The following is a 22,397-nucleotide window of genomic DNA, read 5'->3' as shown; positions in this document are numbered from 1 at the left end:
ATGGAGCTGTGACAAAGGTAGGTATTATTTGACAATATGAGTTTGTCTTGTCACCTCAGTTCCCCAGGTAGGCATGCTGCTCACAACGGGGAGGAGAGGAACATGCTCATTACAATTCTACTGTGAGAAGGGACAACGTCTCACAAGACGCGCATTCATTATGCACAACATCATACAAAATGAGACCTCATCAAAGACAAATAATACAGGTAATGCAATTAGATAATGAGGAATCAGATAAAAGATGTTTATTATCATGACTTGTATAAAAACATCTACAAACACACACAAACAAAGAAAGGTTGTAAAGTACGTCCATAATACAAATTACGGTCACGGTGCACGATGCTCATGAAAATATCTACAAGTCATGGCCTCTCCCTACTGTGTGAGAAATCCATATTTACATTTGCAGAGTTTATCTGATAGCCTCTATAAAATTAAAAACAGGTTATCTGAAGAGTATTCTAAACAAATTTTTCTTGGTAATTTTTCCCCTTCAATAAATAATACCTATGTAAATCTTTGGTTTGCCAGGTCGCAATATTTCCAGGACAAGTCAGAGATAAAAAGGAAACAAAGTAATAGAAACCATCCAATCAAATCAGAGATTTAAAAGTTGATTGAGCTGGTGTGACCAAAGAGAGGAAACTCTGAGAGGGATAAGAACTCATCGCATTGCTCTGGCAACTACTGAAAACCCTCATTGGTTTGCTTTGGCTCTCAGGTGTCTGTGACTGAAGAACCCAATCACCCTGAGCTTAACTAGAGACCCGTGCAAAAAGCCAACTGGATCTAATCCTCATCCTCTGCTCTGAAAACCACACTTTGGCAAATCCTTCACAGACCAGGCAATGCCAATAAGCATCTGTAAAGCTGTAACAGAAATACTGATCTAGGATGCCTGTTCAGATCAACAAAAACTTAAAACAACTTAGGCATCACTCCAATCTCATCTCAATATTATTCAGGGACCACGTTGGGGTTTTTGCCTGTTTCAGCACAATGACAACAAATCTGGTATACTTAACAATACTGTTGGCCATGTTCCAAAGCAAACCTTGGCTTTCGAGACTGATTAATGCATTTTCTACCTTCCAGACAGCTTCTGGTTTTCATTCATTTTAGTATGATAATTTTCCTGCATTGAAATGAGCAGTGTTTATTTTATTTTATTTTTTTGTCTTAACTTGGTAACACAGATGTCTCTACAAGAAGATGTTTACACTTCACTGATAAGAACTGAGACTAATGTCTGGCTGGCAGATAGGAAGATACAAAATGCTTGTAATCAATCTAAAAAAACCTATGCTATGTTTTTGAAAAAATGGACAGCAGTAATGTATGAGTGTTTTGTAGCAAATATGCTAACATGGCATTGAGGTCTATAAAGACCCTTGATAAATAAAACCCCACATTTACGGATATCTGTAGCATGAGCCCGCTGGCAAAATGCAACATTCACTGCAGCCCAAAGGGATGAAGGCATCTCATATGTTTAGAAATGAACAATACTAAGGCTTAAAAACACAATTACTCTTTCAGGGAAGGATATTAGAAATAGATATTAGAAAAACTGTAAAATAATTTTATTATTATATTGGGAAAATAATTCCCTGGAATGTGCACTAATTCCAGAAACTGCATATTTCATTATTTTTCAAGGCATATTTATCAGTGAAGACATGGCTATATTGATGGGGGTAAAAATTGTATAAAATACACTATATTGCCAAAAGTATTCACTCATCCATCCAAATAATTCGATTTAGGTGTTCCAATCACTGCCATGGCCACAGGGGTATAAAATCAAGCACCTAGGCACGCAGACTGCTTCTACAAACATTTGTGAAACAATGGGCTGCCCTCAGGAGCTCAGTGAATTCCAGCGTGGTACTGTGATAGGATGACACCAGTCCAGTCATGAAAGTCTGAGTCGTGATAGTCGCTACTAAATATTCCACAATCAACTGTCAGTGGTATTACAACAAGCTGGAAGCGATTGGGAATGACAACAACTCAGCCACGAAGCGGTAGGCCACGTAAAATGACAGAGCAGGGTCTGCCGATGGTGAGGAACATAGTGCACAGAGGTCGCCAACTTTCTGCAGAGTCAATCGCTACAGACCAGACCTCCAAACATCATGTGGCCTTCAGATTAACTCAAGAACAGTGCACAGAGAGCTTCATGGAATGGGTTTCCATGGTTGAGCAGCTGCATCCAAGTCATACGTCCTTTACTGTTCCAACATGACTGCGCACCAGTGCACAAAGCAAGGTCCATAAAGACATGGATGAGCGAGTTTGGTGTGGAAGAACTTGACTGGTCTGCACAGAGCCCTGACATCAACCCGACAGAACACCTTTGGGATGAATTAGATCGAAGACTGCGAGCCAGGCCTTCTCGTCCAACGTCAGTGTCTAACCTCACAAATGCGCTTCTGGAAAAATGGTCAAAGATTCCATATAAACACACTCCTAAACCTTGTGGAAAGCCGTCCCAGAAGAGCTGAAGCTGTTATAGCTGTTATAGGTGGGCCAACATCATATTAAACCCTGTGGATTAAGAATGGGATGTCACTTAAGTTCATATGCGTGTAAAGGCAGATGAGCAAAAACTTTTGGCAATATAGTGTATGAGTTGGTGTGGTTACACAGAAGTGTGTAAGTGAGTGGGACCAATGAGTAAAAGGAGGGTTGGCAGCCACATAAAGTGCATCAAGTCGTTCATGTGAGTAGCTGGGTCCATGCAGCAGTATTCCCAGTCTGCTGCTAAATGAACAAATCTTGGAGAGACCTGTTCTGAATCAGAATCAAATGTTCAGTCTCCATTATTTTAGCATGTTGCCAATGGTCCCCACTCTGCATCCCTGCCTGCTCCTCGCAGCATCATCAAATCCCTATCTCCTTCTGGATCCACTCTCTCAGTTTGGTGACACGTGTGTAGACACCGGGCTTGTTCCGACGAGCACAGCCCTCACCCCAGCTCACGATGCCGGCCTGAAACCACTTCCCACTCTCCTCGAAACACACCAGGGGGCCCCCAGAGTCTCCCTGGCGATGACGGTCGGGGGGAGAACGGTTATTAGGATGTGAGGTACATGATAATTACATGGGTTTGAAAACCTATCTACACCAGCCCTTCGGCCAAAGAACGTGTTGCATGATCTCACCTGGCACGCATCCACTCCTCCAGCCAAGAATCCACTGCAGAGCATTCTGGAGGTGACTTGGCCCTCCGTGACTGTGTTACACACCGTGTCGTTGATGATTTTCACCGATGCCTTCTGCAGCAGCTGCGCCTTCTGACCTGCAAAAGCAGGACAAAGGGGTCACATGACCTCTATGTTAGTCACTAACATTGAAGGTGTTAATGGGCTGGATTAGTGTTAGCTAATGAAGGTTTAAGAGGCTTCCCAGGAGAGCCGACGTCTGTCTTGATATATGGATATGGAAGAAGGCTTAATGGAATAGAGCAGACTAGAAAAAGATGAGAGAAAATTAAAGGAGGGTTGAGCGGAAGAGAAGTATGTCATGATGGGAGAGATAAAGAAATGGGGAGGGACATTAAAGGAAAGGAAGAAGACAGGGTGAAATGATAAAGAGATGAAGCAAGAAGAGGGAAGAAGACAGGATAAGAAGATGAAGGGTGGAGATGAATAGCTAGTTGTTAGAACGATGGGGGTGGAATGGGACGTCTTAATTTTGATGTGAGGTAGATATGCAAAAAAAGGAAAAACACAATCGTAGAGTGGGTCAACCATAACTGAATTAATCAAAATGACTATAATAATCAGATACAGAGAAAAGCAAAAAGAAATGACTACGGTTCTACACATAATCACCAATTCCTGCATAATACCTCCTTCTCGAAGCGCGCCCCAGCCTGTGACCCAGCAGGACATGCCTGCAGGGAAGACGTGGGAGGAAGAGGGTAGGCAGATGGGTTGGATGGTGTTGGTGAACTGCAGAGGCTCGCTGAGCTCCAGCAGTGCGATGTCATAGTCATAGGTCATCTGGTTGTAATCCGGGTGGGAGATAATCCTCTTCACTTGGCGGCGCTGTACGTCTTCCTGCTTGTACTGGTCCTGCATGCCACTGTAGGTTAGCCAGTTGGATGCAATGGAGTTCCTGTGGTAGCATGTATAGCATTATGGGGCAAAGGTTATGTTTCTGAACATGGCAGAACCAGGATGGGTGGATGCAACATCATGAACATGTGAAAAAGCTAAGACAACACAAGAACCCCACAGCACGTGTTACTGTAAGAACTTATAATAAGAGCTTTCACTATAAAGCAATTCAATATCGCACCACTACAGACCAGACCCTCTCCAACTGCCTGTACAAAATCTAAACAAGGCACAGAGATGGTATCTGCCACAATATTTGGGATTGGATTGCATTCAATTTTCATGATATTGCCTCCACCCCTGTACAAAACATGAAAAACTACACACTAATTATGATGCCACACGACTGTAAAGAAAACAGCTTGAATAAGTAATCTGGAATGCTTACAAATTAAATAAGAGCATTGTGGATGGCAAACATCAACACCAACTGTGAGTCTGTGAAAATGAACACGTTCCCTGCTCGATATCAACAGAGCTGGCTCAGGTCTAACAGCATGATTAGTGCTCCACCTACAGGCTATCCTGATAAATACGGCTCAATGCTTTCATGGATGAGTTGGAAATTTAGCCCCCCACCCCCCCACCCCCACACACACTCAAAGGTTTTCAGAATTTAGTGCAACACCAGGGGCTAATTTTCTGAGTTAATCTGAACTTTGCAATTTGTATATAAATGGCCCTCTGTTGTGCATAGCTCTACTTTTCATTCCAGCAGAATATTGCATAATGAGATCTAATAAAATGTTAAATAATGTGATGAATAATAAAATAGAAGGGAAAGAAATAACAGTTTATACACCAAAATAAGTGAGACGGCATGTGTTACTGCTGTGTACGTGTGTATAAGTGCTCATGAATGTTTTAACTGTGACTCACGCTGGGCTGCTGGTGACAAAGCAGTGGGAAGCCGAAAGGAGCCACCTCTCAGATATGATTGAGGCACCACAAACGTGTCCATAGGTCTGGAAGTGAAGGCTGACCTGCCAGGGCCACTCCCCCAGCTCTGCATTCTGCCCTCCTACGATGCGATTGAGCTTATAGGGCCTGGTTCCACAACCTAAAATTTAACAGAAAATATAATGAGAGAGGAAGGCTGCTGTATTTTTGAATGCAAAATACTTGGTGAGGCTAATATTAATGATCATAGGGGAAAAATCTGAAAATTAGATTAAGCTGACTTGACGCCATCATGGCCTCGGCCTTGGCTGTGAATGCTACTACAACTCTGTGGAATCCTAATAAGGCACACTGGCATATTAGCTGATCAAAAAAATAAAAAAATAAAAAAAAAAACACAGACAAACCCTGAGGCTTAAATGGAGGGAAAAAAATAAAGACCTCAGATATGACAAGTGCTGCTTTCAAAGAAGAATAAAATAAATAAAGCAGTCAAGGCCTGGGGCTCTTTTCTAACAGACAGCCCAACCAGCTCCTCTATAATCTTTCTGAATGACACTGAAGCGATTAGATTCACTTCCAGTTTAACAAAATGTAAAAATCTGAATAATAATCATCTTACTACAGGCGTCCTCGTCTGAGTTATCAGAGCAGTCGCTGATGCGGTCACACTCGGCATTCACCTTGTTGACACATTCGCTGTTCTTACACTTGAAGCTGAAGTCAGAGCAGATACCCGGAGCTATAGTGGGAAGAAGACAGGGGCCGAAATCAAAACACATAGCATATTTCAATCAAAGCGTTGCATTGCTAAGTTTAACCAGTAAAATACTATGCAATCAGCAAGGCTTCAAAGTGAGACTTGAATGCACAATGCATAGTGATTGAGGAGCAGATTGCATTGATTGGGGGTATTGATTGGGGTTGAGGTCTAATATCGCTATTTATTCACAGAGTGAAAATCAAAAGGAAATGCAAGAGTGCCCTCTGTGTGTGTGTGTGTGTTTGTGTGTGTGCTTGTGACCCAGTGAGTGAGTGAAAGGGAAATTGATAAATAGAGAAGTAGTCAGAGGAAATGAGAGAAAGAGCTAAAAGAATGTGGACAGTAAAAAAATCTTGGAATTAAAAATGAAGTTTAGCAGTGAAACACATTAGTGAGCTGAGAATGAAGGTTAATTGCTTAATGGTTTGCTTAGAAGTCACACATGTGAGGATTGTTTTCGTGACTGGCTGGGAAGAGATTAGGAGCTACCACTTACAGGTTTTACAAGAAGCCTCGTCGCTTCCATCTGCACAGTCGATCTTCTTGTCACACACAACATCCTGAGGCAAACAAAGCCCGTCACCACAACGCCAATCATTCTTCTCACAACCTGGAGGGAATGAAACATAGTGATGAAGAAATTATAACACAATAAAGACGAATACTCGAATAAGGAGTAGATAAGCCAATAAGTTTCAGAGGGACATTAGTAGTCCAGCCACAGTGAACAGCAGCATCTGTCTGCATTCTTCTAGCATGTATTACACATGATTAAGAGTCTGTTGAGCTAATTGGGCTAGGCTCCAAACAAACTCCATTACTGATAAAATAATGACTGTACACAGCGCAGGAGTCAGTGACCAGAGCATTAGCAGCGATCTGCCTTTAATGTTTGCACAGTAAGCATAGTGTTAGAAAGGGTTTGTGTCCCCCGAAGAGCACTTTAAGACAGAAGTACTTACTGCATTTTTTCTCGTCGCTCCCGTCTCCACAGTCATTGACGTGATCGCACACCCACAGTTTCGGTTTGCACAAGCCATTATCACAAGCAAACTGGTCCGCCAAACACTCTGAGGTAATAGAAATGACAAGTATTAAACACAGTAAGTGCAGATATGAGTTTTTTTTTTAAATGGAGATAATCACCAGTACAAAACATATCTATCAGCAGTCAAAAGATAATTAAGGTAATAGGTGAAGCCTTAAAGAGTGTTGCTGACATTTTGGGAAATACATCAAGCTAGGTGAGAAGGCTGATACCACGCTTATGTTTGTAGGTTAAATATGAAGGTACAGCCAACAGCCCTGTTAGTTTAGCTTAGCATAAAGACCAGACACAGCTGTCCTGGCTCTGCCGGAACATAACAAAATCAGACTTCCAGCACCTCTAAAGCACACTTAGTAACACTTTACATCTAGTTTACTTAATTTCTACTAAAAGCAAAGTATGAAAATGTTTTGTTTTTTTTTCACGAGGTTGTGTGCAAGACTATTTCTTGGCCGCTTGCCATGAGTTAGTACCTGAAACCTACAAAAAGAAATTATCTTGCACATTACCCCATAAAACAACAATTATTTGTTTTCACTCTTGAGATTTTGCTAGAGCCAGTCCAGCTATTTCCTCCTGTTTCTAGTCTTTATCAGAATCAGAATCAGCTTCATTTATTTTGGTAGTCTTTATGTTAGGGTAACTGGCTTCTGGCTGTAGCCTTACGTTTAACGGGCAGCCGCCAAAGTGTTATCGATCTTCATATACTCCACCCTGCACTACCTCACTTTTGGACTACCTCCAGAAAAATATTTATTTTACTTATTTTATTTTGTGTTACCTTATTCTATTTTATTTTTATTTTATTCTTCAATTATATGTTACTTGTTACGTTCTATGTATGCACCAATCACCAAGACAAATTCCTAGTAATGTGAAACCTCTTCACTTACATGGCAATAAAGTCTTTTCTGATTCTGATTCTGATATCCACTTCTTGGCAAGAAGTCAGGTAAAATGCCAAAATGTGAAACTTCCTTTAAAGGAGAAGAGATGACAAGGAGAGGACAAAAGACAGAAAAGGTGTGGCTGGGTAAAGCAGTAAACTTACGACACTTCATCTCGTCACTCATATCACCACAGTCATTCCAGCCATCACACTTCAGCTCCATAGCGATGCAGATGCCAGAATTACAGGCAAACTTGTTGGGGCAAGCTGTTACAAACCAGAGAAAAAGGAAGGAGCAAAGAAAAAAAGTGAGAGATAGACAATAATGACAAATTGAGCACGAGGGAGTGACAGTTTATTTTCGCAACATCCATCATGTTGCCAATGCTTGTCCCTGTTGATCAGAGCAATTATAACTCCATTTCAGTCAAACTGGGAGACAACATAAAGAGCAGTGAGTATTAAAAGTGAAAGTGGAGTGCTCATGACTGACAGTGGCAAATAAAAGGACCCAATAAACAAGCTCTCTGGTGATTAGCTCTTCAGTTGCGCTGCCGCAGTTTTTAAGACTCCATCACTAAACAGTTCTATCTGACTCTCAGTCAGCTACTGTCTCGTGGTGTCTCAGACTATGCCGTTACTCCCCACGTCTCACTCTGTAATGGCAAGCTGCGAGTGTCACTGTCACAGCGCAGCATTTCACCCATCTAGCCTAATGTAGTACAAATGTGGGTGCAAGACAAGACTGTTAACTCACGATCCGAAGGATCGTAGGCGTTGTACTCGGCACTGAAGCCTTTGTCAGTGTAGGACTCATCAGAGTGGAAGGTCACATCCAGGACATTGGTGTCACTGGTCAGAGCCAAGGAAGACACTTCTCCACAATACCTGAGAGAGGAAAACACAGGTTTGTTTTTTTTTATTGTTTATGATGACAATGTGCTCACTAAAGTAACTGCTAAAATTGGAGAAAAGTCTTACTTGGTGCCCATAACTTCTACATAGTCTTTGTGACACACACGGATGTCAACTCCAGGCTCCTTCATGCGGAACATGGTGAACTTCACCCGCACCTTCTTCCCAGCCGGGACCTACAGCACAGAGGAAGAGGTGATAGGTTCAGAACCTTATTTACTTTGCATGTCACTCCTCCACCTGCACACAAAGACATGTATCTGTACCACGTGTAAATGCAAACAGACAAGATGCAACACACACACACACACACACACACACACAAGCAAACAAAACCAACACACAAAACACTGCAGCCCAGCTAGAGCTGCGGCAGCAGTCTGACAGATGAAGACAGAAGAGGTACTGAACAGCTTGGCTTCTATAGTGCTGCCTCAGCATTCCTCTCATGGCAGGGAGAGGATGGAGGAGGAGCAGGAGCAGGAGGGGGAGGAGGGGGAGGGTGGTGAGGTTTCAGGTAGAGGAGGGGGTCAGTGAGAGGTGTCATGCTGCAAACCTTGATGGTCCACTTGCAGTCCACAGCAGGAGGATAGAAGCTGGGGTGAAGTGGGGAGGTGAAGACTCCACTGCCCTGAGAGAGGACACCACCACAGGTTTTCACTGAAAAGAACGTGTCATACATTCACATTACTGCATCATCATTTTTAATTTATTTCATCATAAGCAGAAGTACACAAATAAAATGTCGGAATCATAGTACAGGACGCAGCTGGAAAATGGATGATGTTAAGTGCCGTGAATGTCTTAATTACCTTTAGTCTTGGGGATGGCCTTATACGTGGCTTCGAAGCCAGGCCTCTGGACATGACTGTCAGCAATCAAGTTAATCAGCATGATGTTGCCAGATGAGGCAACCTCGAGAGGGTTGGAGGGGGGCCTCTGACCACACTTCCTGTGAGAGAAGGATGAATAGTCAAGCAAAACAGTACACAAATAAGGTACAATTATAGAATCATAAATAGTTGCTTGCAAAAAAAAATGTTGCAAACTCAACCAAGAAGCATAACATGAACATATGATACATTTACTGAATGGCATTTTGCTTTTTACTTACACTTAGGGAACTCAAATAAGGGTGTAATTCTTTCCAGTCAGAAGCACTAAAACATCAGTTCAGCAAGCAAGTATAAAATGCTTCAAGAAAACAATAATTTGAAAAGAAATCAATAGATAAGAAGAGACAGGCAGAGAAAAAGATAAATAAGGAAGGATGTGCCAGCACTAGACAGAAATTGCCAAGGCGGAGTTTCAAAAAGTTTCAGCACTGCTGGAGGCAGAGCAATGGAGGTGTGAATGACGCTGCAAGAGCAGCAGCACATCTACCTCCAGTAGAATAATGTCATTATAGAGTATTATATTATGGCTCTCATAAACCCCATGTCACCTTGGATAAAGCTGATCGCTCAATAGCTTTATAAAAATTTTATGCATCACTTGGTACTGCATATTTGTTTGGCAATCGTTTCTGAGTTTGAAATTGCCTGCAGCAACAACTAATGTTGCATTCAGCAGCCTGTAGCTTCAGAATCATAGCCCTCCCCTATAGACACAGTGCAGTTGCACACAGTGGTGTAGCAGGATTCAGGTTGGCACCCATCACAGATTTGAAAGGAGAGGTCTTTTTGAGCCAACTTAATCTCACTGAGGTCTCAAAAGTTAACAATAAAATGGGACGTGAAGCGCTAAAAGCTTCAGGGCCAAAAAGAAAAAAAGAGAAAAAAAAGTTGTAATCACAAATCCAGTGAAAGGAATCAAGTGAAACATGTTTTCCACCCACATCAAAAACAACCTTTACTCCTAAATCTCTCTGCCACATTTCACTCAAATACAAAGTGATTCCTTGTGGTTGTCCTCTGGGAATCATGTAGGACTATATTTTCCCTCTCTCTGATCGTCAGGGATAAATAAATGAGACAAATGTCGGTTGAGTCCTGTCAAACAAGCTACCAAGATTTAAAGCAAGAGTAAGAGTAAGTATGGGACTGTGATTTGATGCACTGTAGGAGCAGAAATGAGTCAGTACTGTTTTCCTTCCAATAAAATCCCTCTGTGGAAGCATTAGTACAGTACAGTAGTGCAAATAAATACAATGATGGTAAAAACTCGACCCATCTTTTAAGATTTAACTTTAAAAGAGCATGGGTACGACTTTGTACAATGGCCAACATGTTTCGCAAACACTACGGACATTCACAATCCCATTACTTACTCTGTGATCGCCTGAGAATCATCTGGACTCAGAGAGTCAAAGATGGAGACGAAGTCATCAGAGCAGTCATCCTCGATGTGGAAAAAGGGGAAAGTGACAAATATGACATTGTCCTCTGACGCTCGGATTTGCCACTGACACCGAGACCTGGCGGGGTAGCCTGTGGGGTACCCTGGTGACATAAATGTGTTTTCCTTCTCTTCAGCCTCCAGACGGTGGAAACACTCCACTGGAAATAACAACATGGGTTATATCATACAGTGAGCATGGACATGTATCTTTGCAAAATCAGATTACCGCTTGCACACTAAAACCTGATGATCATCATATCCTGTATCTTCTTCCTCTCATTTTACTAAAAACACTACAGCAAGTAAGCATATCTTTTCAGATTTTCAACAAATTACAAATTACAACATGGAAGTTCCTTTATGTGGCAGATATATGTGAAGACAGATTAATTACCAAAGGACAGCACAGCTACTATGGCAATCAAATGTAATGTAGTCTAATCGTCCAAAGGTTATAAATCTCCAGAGAGCGTCAAAGAAAAATGTCAGGCATAGTGACTGATACTGGGTTCTCAATCTCTGACTAGAGCAGCATATGTACAGTACAGGCCAGGCCAGCTATTTGTTACAGACTGGCAGGAGGGTGAGCATCTAGCCAGCTGGAAAATTACAACTGCGAGTGATTGAAATGGGACAGGCTGTACTCACAGGCTGTGGGGTTCCTTGCCATGCGAGGATCTGTGACTGGAGACGGAGAGAGGGGGAGAGAGGGTGACAGAGAAACAGGAGGAAAGGTAAGAATGGGTCACTAACATCGGGATGCTGATAGAATTTGATGCATGAGCCTAAAATATTTGGGCTGCACATTTTCTGTTTCATTTCCCTGCGGTTAAGGGAACTGGTGATGGTGTGCAGCTCTTTCTGCTCCATCTCACCTTGTCCTACAGCAGCAACTCATACATCTCTGTCCAACTATCTGGGACAGCAACATCAAATCATACCCACAGAAATCATTTTAAAGAGGACCAAAACTACTGAGTCACAGGGCCAGCGCTTGGGTGGTGGCCAGGATGTGGACAAATGCAATGTGAATGCTGAGAAGACAGAAGGAAGAAAAATGGCTGTCTCAGGCCAGGCCGGGGCCCAGCTAATCTCATTAGAGGATCCAAACAGCATAAAATGTGCAATCTCAGATGCAGCACAAGCAGAGTCTGTCTTATCTGTTATCATCTTATCAGCACAACTCAGAGCGAGCTACTATAACACAAATAGAAATCACATGGAATACCAGTGCTGATAGGAGCATGACCCTATTCAGATGTGTTTTCACACTGATTTACCTTTGCTGATTGTTAAATGTCATAATCTGGAGCCAGCTGTAGCAAACACCCAGTGTACTCTACATTTATGCCCCTGAGTGTGACTCCCCAACTGGACCCTACTGGTACCTACATGAGGCCGTGATTTCACTGATTTCAACACGGTCTGATGTGCTGCGTTGGCCCTCAATGCCCTTCTCCAGTGAGTCCAGCACCCGTTCCTCTGAGAACTCCGGTACAATCTCCAGGTCCTTGACTGGAATATCAAACTGGGACCAGTAGTAGGCTATCACACCCTCACTGGTGAAAGCGGAAATAAGAGAGAAATGGATGAAAGGGAGAGAATAAAAAGACCATTCAGAAACAAGCTTCGACATTCAAGAGGAAGCAAAGAAGAAAATAATTTAGATTGCTCTAGGTTACAAAAGCAAAATCCAGCAGTAGCTGCAAGCTCTGTCCAGGTTCGCCTGTGCCTCCACACCGGCTCTGAAGTCTTGTGATTTACGGCTACTGCTGGTCCAGAACTTAACAATTCACTCCACTTAAGTTTGGTGTGGTTACAAATCAACAGATCAAATCTAACCTCGATATCAGTTGTTCTAAGAAATGCATCACACTTGAAACTTTGAGTCCACAAAGGTATTACTTTACTTTAGTTTTTCACAATCTGTTCAGCAGTAGCAAAAAGGAAAAGAAAAAAAGAAAAAAAGAAAAAAAATTAGAGCATCTTAAGATCTTAATGGTACCTGAATGCGGTGATCACAGATTTAGTGTAGTATTTTGCGAGGAATGGATCGTTCTTGTAGTTTTCCCCCAGCTGTGTAGAGAATAAGTGTTTTAGTTTTTTTTCACTGGTAAAGAACATAAACAAGTCTTCTGCTTGTGTGCCTAAAGACAAGTACAGATTAGTAGAGATGTTCTGATACCATTTTTTCCTTTCTGAAACAGATTCAGAGACCTGAACTTTGCATATTGGCTGAGTGCTGGTGAGGTTCCTTTCTATTAAAATATATATGAATATTACTTTAACAGATGTACACTACTAATGCTGTATAGATGTCATTTATGGATATGGGCTACTTGTGCAGTAATAAATTTGTTAAGTATTTAAGTTACATACAAGTGTCTGGAACGCTGCTGGGATGTAGTTGGTTCCCATTTGTAATAAGTAAATTAGACCCAGGATCAGTGCATAGATTTGGGTACTCGCTTGCAACTGATCCAGAATTTTAAGTCAGATTGAAGACTTTTCTTTTACTGCCGTTGGTATCAGAACAACCATACAAATTAGCATGTTAACACAAAAACTGTCATGCCATCATGTCTTGAGCTGCAGCAAACTGTGAACTGTACCAGACAAAAGCTGCAGTACCTTCTGGTCTGAAATACAGGTCACTACCATATTTCATGCATGCACAGTGTTATCTAACTTTGGAACAAGTGCTTGAAATGAAAAGGTAACCCCAACAAGGGAAAAGAACAAGCTGCACAGTATTTATAGATAACAGCAGATAAAAGCAGAAAATTACAGGCTGGGAGAGAAAAATGACTGTTCACAGGAAATGGTTGGTCAGTCTTCATGAAATAAAATATCAAGACCAGTTTCAAATTGGCCAAGTTAGCAATAACAAATATGAACCCACTGACAGGTGATGCTAAAGCGGCAAAGAAAAGGCGTGGGGTAACCGGTTAAACGTGATCCAAACCGCTTTAAATCAGTGCTGTTGACTATGCTCCACATGCTGTACCTGCCATAAAAAAAACACAAGATCTGACTCTAACCCCAAGAGATTCTTTATATTGTATGCAAGTGCAAAATGAGTACATCAAGTACACCCCCCTCCCCCCACAAAAAAATCACCTAATATTCCAGTTGACCACTTTCACTCTAATCCTCAGTTAACAGGCTCACTCCTGTAGCTTTTCACTGAGAAAGTGTCTGCTGGATGGGGTCTGAGCTGTGGTGGTAGTGGTGCTACAAACATCTCCACTGCCTCCAGTAATAGGAGATGCTATTGAGGGAATTGAGAACTCAATGTACAGTGTTTCATTCCACACAAGCAAATGTGCCTTCAGCAGTTTGTGTGCAATGGGAGGGGCATTTTTTAAAAAAAAAAGCATTTACACGATGCCAAACAACATCAACAACTAATCCTTAGTGAGAGAGGGGAACTGAGCGTGATACTCTGCTCAAAATAGATCGCAGTGAACAATGTAGATGATAGAAAAGAAGCAAAAATAGGAAAGTTGTCTTCTTTGGGTTTCAAACTTACATTTGCTTCCAACTTGGCTGCCAAATCCTTGAACTGATTGCTCTCGGTATCCTCCAGATTCTGGTCATACTGTACTCCAACCAACTTCATATGCCCACTGAAGACCTGTGATGATGGACTGAGCTGCTTACTAACGGTGGCTTCTGAATCAGCATCTTTAACTTGGAGGAGGGAGGCACATGAAAGTTAAGTGTTTGATCAACAAAATGCTATGAGATAGCTGACTTAGATGAAAGAGGAGACTTGGGGTTTTAAACAGGCCTTGAAGCCCTATTTTAAAGTTGTACAGTGTGATCTCATCCCGAGAAGACAGTTTGGCTCTCAGAGCAATTAAAACAGCCAGATGAATCAAGAGGGTGTTTATCAAGACTTCAGAGGTCTTTATATCAGATGTTTGTTAAAAGACAAGGAAGCTGTGCCACGGACTCTGTGACATTTTTCTATTTTACATTATTAAAGGAGAAAGTCTGAGCTGTCAAATAGGCTAACACTAATGGGAAATTACAAAGTCCAAACAAGCCACTCTTACGCTTTTATATCAAAGCCTCGACAGCAAGTGGAATGATTCCCTTTACAGCCTCTGATGTTATGCCTGAAAGGCAGCAACTGATGTTGGGAATGAAAATACTTGCTATTTCTTAATAATTCTATCAAGAGTAACATTGATTTATGCAGAAAGATGTCCAGAGAATGTCCAACATCTCATGATAGTCTTTAATTTATCCAAACATTTAAAAGCATAGGACTATACTTCAAGTCTCTTCTGCCCTGAGTGATATATCGGATGAAAGCTTTCAGCTATACTTACAGACAAACAGCCAAACGAGAAAGGCTGCAACAGCTGCAACGACCAGAAGTGCCACAAGAACACCAATCAGGATGCCAGTCTTCCGCTTTGATGGCACCTTCTCTTTGCTGGTTAAGAAGTCAATCCGCTCATGATGGCCATTACGGCCCTGATGCAGAAAAGGAGAAAAGCACAGTCAGAAAACATGAAGTAAGTTTTTCCATGCTCTGGATGCAGATAACATTTAGTTTGATGATAGCAGTATATACAGTAATCCGTAAGTTAAATTTAATGCCTTTTAATACCTTTTTTACTCCCTTTGAATAAATTTAGGGACTCACTGATGTTGACCACATATTGCACATTTATTTCACTTTGTGAATAAAAATAAAACAAACTACATAAAATGTGCGACGAAGAGATAGTTCCAGCACACTGGCTTGCATTTGTTGTGGTGACGCAGCAGCACAGAAAGCACAGGCTAACCTATTGAGCTCAGCACGCAAAGAGTTTGAGATGTCAAACGACCACTGAATGTGACGTCAGCATCAAAGACAGCTTACAAAGTTGAGACTTCAGGATTGAGATCTTTGATAATGTGCCCAGATATGCTAAAGCCCACGTTTAAACCAACTAACGCAAACTTCAGCAGATAGAATTTCAATTAGAATAGGACACCACACAGTCTGAAAAAATAATACCGATTTTTCAAAAGATAATACCTCTAAAACCTCATTTAACACTTTTAATGGCCTTAAATTTGGCAATTTTGATTTATCACCTTTTAATACTTTTTAAAACCCCAAGGACACCCTGTATAGTGAGAACAATGGGGCAGATGTGTCTTCCTGCTGCCTGTACTACATTGAGATGAACATCAGTTCTAATAACAAACACTTCAAAACAGATCCCCAAATTATCCTGCAAGGATTAGGCTTTTAACAATTTTTGACTGAACAAATCAAATCTTCTCCTCAGTCTGTGCATAATGAGGAGAATAATGCAGAGTTGTTTTGTGTGATTATACGCACATACATATGCATGCACACATAAAATAAATGTGCTTTAAGTGGTAAGATAATATCAGCCACATGGTGTTATAACCAGAGGTGGTCCTCACTGAACTGCAGAATTTTGGAAAGGTGACAGAGATTGGATTTTCTGTAAATGTAATTAAGGAGACAACACTGTAAACACATTAATCCCATAACAGAAATGATGAAAGCATAACTGTCCCTCATAGTGAGAATCTATTAATCTACTAATCTATTTAATCTAATGTCTAGACTTGTTCAAGTAATTTAATTTTAGTAGGAAAACATTTTGACCTACTGGCAGACTGCCAAAGAAATCGACTCCTCTGTGTAATTGAGGAAGGACAGGCTGGGGAAGTTTGTACTCGAGGAACAGAGTATTTTCAAAACACCAGAACAAACAGGAATATTTTTTACTTTTGAAGTACCTATGAAATCAACAAACTGCTGATCTGTGACACAGTAACGAAAAAAAGCGTTGTGAAACGACTTTAACTTCTTTCTAAGAGTGACAAGTTCAAACAGGTAAGCATGCATGCAGTACGTTTGCAGAACTGGCAAAACCTGTTCAGTAAATGTGACAAAGCTCCCACACTCATATCTTCATATACACATACGTGAATTCAGAAATTACATAATAATTGTGTGATGGCTTATAGAGATTATGGGTTGTGTGTGTATGTATCTGTCCATCAATACTGTAGGTGTGCCTGTTATGGAGCTCACTCGAGTGGGCAGACTGAGACAAAGGTTTCAGGCTGGTTAGTAATCAACACACAATGAATTCAGTGCCTGTAGCCCATGAGTGCAGAAGCCCGAGTGCCATTAGGGACGGAGAATCACTTTGGTATTAAATCAATTTGTCAGATGTGCTGCCCCTTAAGATGGGGGCTCAATTACATCAGTCTAGATGATAACTCATGGCAATTAAGGCCTATTCTTACCAGGCTCGGGCTTCCACACATGCTTTCTAATTGGAATCTCTAACAGCAATCATGGGACAGAATGAGGGGAATCATTAGAGATGGGGTCAGCAAGTGCTCCAGGGTCTCTGTCACTCTGATCACAGTCTAATAAAACCATTACATGCTCTTCATCAGATCCTATTCTTCACTCCTAGAAAGAAATACTATCAAATTTTTTGATCAATGGAGTGTTTTCAAGAGCTCAGCGTGCTGGGCCATTATTAAACGGGAAGTAGTTCTGTCGGTCTTCCAATGCTGAAAGTGCCACAGTGAACTAAATAAAAACAAACGGTTAATGCTCACCAGAAAACAGTCTAAGCAAGTCATGAACTCAAAACTGCTGGTAAACAAAAAGGAGTGAGGGACCACTCTGTAGTCTGTTGCCACAGAGTATTTCTAGGTAGTCTAACCAGTTTGATAGGTGGAAAACAAGTTAATACTGCTGTGAGGTGTGGTTTGGGGAAAAACAGCTGAGAGAGAGAGATGCTACTTTGTGTTTTTAACATTTGGTTCTTATTAACAATTTATTTATATCAATCCAGATCTCTTGTCAGTGTATAAAGCAGAGACTGAATGTATTGTAAGGTCCCCTGCTTGTCTACACTGTTAAGCCACACGCCCTAAAAGAGATTATTTATGTTTATTGGGTGGTATACATCTTGATTTTCTACACACTTACATTTATTTGATGACACATTTACTTATACATCCACAGCATACTATAAAGAGCATACAGCATACCTATTGTGTATCAACCTAAGGATATCTGGATGCATACTGACACTGTAAAATCATTCAAGGACTGACTGACTTCTATACTATCTTGCTTTCCATTGAATGCAGCTCCAAATTGTATGTGCATTTCTTTGTGCTGCACCTGCTCAAGTTGTTTCTCAACATACTTAAAACATTTTCAGAGAGATAACAGCCGGGTCTGGCGTTGAGTTTAAGAGTACTCCATCCATTCAGTACTGCACTCTCACAACATTGCCCAGCTCCCAATGAGCTTAAAATAAATGATCAAAGACGATGCAGCAGAACCAAAGAAATCATCTTGTTTATTCCATGAATTGTACCTACATTTCCCACCATGAACTTCTGACTAGTAGCAGCTAATGTAGGATTGTAGAATGTAGGATCGACCTACACACCTCTGGTCAACTCATTTCAAACTTTTATCACGTGATACAGAAGTAGTCCATAGGTCTCGTAAACTCTTGGCACGTAGAACTGGCGGATCTGTCCTTTAAAAAACTCTCACACGCCTTCCCCACACTCACCAACACTAATCCGTCCTATTCATATAAACCAGGCTGGAGACTGCGACAAAAAGTGCCAATCAAATTAGCTGTGACTGACCATATATTTACTTTTACATTTCCTGAACAAACATCTTCACACAGCTGTGTGTGAGGAAAAGTTGTGCTACAGCCTCATGGGAAACTACAAGCCAAAGGGCAAACAAAGCCTGTGTAAAACTAAAGATACCTGAACATAGTTAGTCATTATTAAAGACTGAACATGTCCCCAGTTTTATTGGATGTTCCCTTGAATGTATCATTCATAATCCCATGTTTCATAATAGAGACATGACCTTAATGTCATATCCGGCTTATTTCCATTGCTCTGTTTCAACATGGGCCTTGAAATGTGGCCTGACATGTAGGAGAAAAGCTGTACGAACGTGACTGAAGAAGTCACCACATAAACACAGCACAAACAGAAAGCAGACCACATTATTTACATTTAATCCAGTATCTGTGACTGACTAATTGTCTGTGAGTAATCAAATATTAACAAAAAAAAAGCTCATTTAACCAACTGTTTCACTCATGCAAGTCAAATCAAAGGTTTTTTTATATTAAAGTTTGCTGTATTTGGTAAGTGGTTTGACTGCTTTGTAGTTACATTTAAATTTTTAATTTTGTGTGCTTTTGATATATGAGATAATAATATATCCATCCATATCCGATTCTGACTATTCAGTAAGGTTTTGTCTTACTTTGGTCAAGTGCACATCACGTGTCTTCATGTTTAATGTTTAAACTGTGCTGAATTAAGAGAAATTGAGAAAAAAAAATGACAAGTGTCCTACTGAGGTTATTGTGCTGCTGTAAATAAATTTCAAGGACAGATATAGACCCCTTTAGTTATGCAATATATGATATGGAGTAATATTTTAAACTTAATTTATACATGACGTAAATGTGCATGTGTAAAGCAGTTTTCTGAAACATTCACAGCACCTGCTTCACTGTTGTTGTTCTGTCAATATCAACACTGAGCTAAAGTGCTGACGTGCTTCTTTACCATCACGAGGCTGGACAAAAGCAGAATGTAGTCATGTGCATGCACTTGTGTATAACTTACAGCAACAATTTCACAGACACAGACTTTCACTGGAACTTAATTCATGTTAATATGCGGCTAATAATCTACATCGGTTCGAAATAAGGGAAAATCTGCTTCTTCGCTGGTTCATCTGTTTTGCTGTGTGAAGCATGCAGGTCAAGTAAGAGCACGCCTGTCAGTACACTACATCACATACCTTAAAGTCCTCTCACTTCTGAGCCGGGAGATGTATACTTTGATAACATTCTACTAAGTCTTCGTAAGTACATGCCACGTTATATTATTAAGCAATAAGAAGAGTTTATTTTGTTTGCGCTGTTAGCAGTAGACCTTCTGGACAGACTGCAGTGTGTTATCCCAAGGGGTTAGAACTGTTTTCATGAAGCTGCCAAATAAAGGTGGTAGAGAGCTGGTGAATTTCAGCAGCACTGGCCAAAGCCTTGTAACCATTAATGAGTCTCTTTGCAGAGCGAAGTTCACCTTTGGCCACCTGACACTATTTTCAGCTCACATCCTCTACTGGCATTTCATTTGTCTCAAACAAGGCCGAACTGTATTGTAACAAGAACCGTATGGATATTTACATAATGCATGCATACTCTGGGAGCATTTGACCTAATGGGTGAAGCAAAATAAGCTCTTGGCAGTTTTTGCATCCCATTATAACTAAAAACACAACCCCGTGTAAATTTTACATTACAAAATGCAATGGTTTATTGTGATTTTAAAACAGCTAAGAGGCTGGTTTAGATGTCTCAAATCGCCATGCATCACATAAACAACTTGTTCCTGGCCTTTACTGGCTAAAAATGTTACAATACAATTCATCAAGAAATACACCTGTTGTTGGTACTGAGACACATGACAACATCAGACGGTGGAAATGAAATGAGGAACGGTTGTAGACATTTAACAACAGCTACACAAAGGGATTCTTAGAAACATGAGTGGCTCTTAGAAACAGTCTCAGTGTGACTCACCCAACTGTGACTCTACAGATACTCAGTCTGACAAACTTTGTGGTTAATATTTTGCAATTAACCAAAGTAAATGTTACATAACCATATTTGAAAAGCAATAAATGACTTCCACACAATTCACTAAAACAAAAATATCAACAATTAATAGTGTCACAGTATGTCCGGCTGAGGTTTTCTAGGCCTCGATCCCTTCGCCTGCATGAGGTACAAAGATTAATTCAGCATTATTTAACCAGGTACATCACTGATCTGACTGTGAGGCGATGGGTGGCAGGTTAGGCTAATCTAAAATACTAATAAAATGGCCCTTGTTTAGTGTTTCATTCAAACATCCACAATGTCCCAGTTTCAGTGGGATGGAGTGGCCCAGGGCTTAAGGGGGGGGCACTGAAATATCCGGAACTGTAAGTTTGGCCTAAACGTGGAAACGCGCGCACCCGTCCAGAAATATGTGAATCTAGACCCAACGCAAACTTTGGGTGAATTGTACTTTTTTGACGGGGGGGAAACAATGCCCTGTGTCACTGCATAACGTGAGGAAGTGAAATTTGACCAAACTTACGTCGTATTCATATCTGGCGGAATGCATCCTCCAAAAACACTCCGACTGAAGTCCAAAGGACAGCTCCTTGACTGCAACTCGTGACTTTCCTCTTCCGACAGGTGTACAACGTTACGAATCCTGGATTAGTAGTTTTTTAATGAACGACGTCACTTGCTCTCTCCTTGAGTCGTCCGGAGCTGAAAATGTCTACTGAAACCAACTCTTCCTCACTCACCTGTGACACAACCACGCCCCAAATAGCTGCGGCAGCCGCAGCGTGGCCTTCAGTGGGCAGGTCCATGTTGGTGCTTTAGTGACGTTTTAGTCATAACAAATAATCCCCACTGACATGTCAACAGTGCAGGATAAAAGTGAAACTCAGTCACTGTTTTGTTTAGGGGGCTCACTGCAGGCGTGTAGGAGGAAGTTTACGCTCGAGCTATAACCGCACATTATCAAAACAAATGCATGGATATGTGTGGACAGTATATAAATCTTGAGCTTAAACTGATACTGATTGATTGATACTTCGCAGCGATGCTTTACAGTCTTCTAGTATTTCATTTTGTATTTACCAATTGGTTCTCTAGCTCAGATCTGTTTCATCAAACTGCAGAGCAACAGTTGCTTTTTTCCATTCACTACATGTGCATTTGTTCATCCACGGCCCCAGTGGTTTCCAACACTTTTGGCTTGTGAGAACCATCTTCATGAAACAACAACTCATCATTTTTGGCCTGGGTGTGAAAGAAATTTTTCTCAGAATGTTTAATTTGAAGGATTTTACAAATCGTAATGTGATTGGACTTTTCACATTTCAGAGGCGGTTTCTGTGCTTTGCTCTTTAATCTGAGTTTATCTTGTGTACACATGAGCAGGATTGTGTGAGACCATAACTAGTTTGAATTATGATCGTGGTCAAATAGTGTGTTGTGAAATCCTGAAGCTCCCAGCGTTTTCAGTAAAGCAGGAGTCATCTTGCAAACCGCTAAACTTTTAAAATTTGGATTTTGGATGGATTCATTAATATTATTATTAATTAAGAGATATAATATAGTAATATACTATAATAAAAAGTCTTCAAAATTGTGTGGCAGGGATCTTAGCAGTTTTATTCTCCATGTTCTCCAATATGTATATCTGTTTGCTACAAACCAATTTAAATTCACAGACGCAGAAAATCTGCAGGCGAGCTTGTCCTGCAGTCCCAGTTCC

The 22,397-nt window shown here is 40.9% G+C and overlaps 1 protein-coding gene across 2 annotated transcripts; it reads right to left on the bottom strand.

Moving 5' to 3' along the window:
* Positions 1-2,319: 2,319 nt before the first annotated feature.
* On the bottom strand, positions 2,320-21,394 carry zmp:0000001114 (suppressor of tumorigenicity 14 protein homolog). 2 transcript variants are annotated; one of them, XM_046399367.1, is made up of 19 exons: positions 21,201-21,394; positions 15,329-15,476; positions 14,521-14,681; positions 12,994-13,064; positions 12,381-12,547; positions 11,637-11,672; positions 10,918-11,146; positions 9,461-9,600; positions 9,205-9,308; positions 8,715-8,824; positions 8,491-8,621; positions 7,896-8,000; positions 6,759-6,866; positions 6,293-6,406; positions 5,656-5,775; positions 5,013-5,193; positions 3,863-4,131; positions 3,174-3,310; positions 2,320-3,054 (listed from the first exon to the last, which is right to left on the bottom strand). In XM_046399367.1, the coding sequence occupies exons 1-19, from the start codon at positions 21,225-21,227 to the stop codon at positions 2,893-2,895; spliced, it is 2,520 nt and encodes an 839-aa protein (XP_046255323.1). In that variant the 5' UTR covers positions 21,228-21,394; the 3' UTR covers positions 2,320-2,892. The 2 variants fall into 2 exon arrangements, with proteins under 2 accessions (XP_046255323.1, XP_046255324.1); XM_046399368.1 differs by lacking the exon at positions 7,896-8,000.
* Positions 21,395-22,397: the final 1,003 nt, after the last annotated feature.

The sequence above is a fragment of the Scatophagus argus genome, chromosome 9, assembly GCF_020382885.2.
Source record: "Scatophagus argus isolate fScaArg1 chromosome 9, fScaArg1.pri, whole genome shotgun sequence".
Classification (NCBI taxonomy): Eukaryota; Metazoa; Chordata; class Actinopteri; family Scatophagidae; genus Scatophagus; species Scatophagus argus.
Note: the sequence above shows the minus strand (reverse complement) of the source record. Positions and strands in the feature narration are given on the sequence as shown.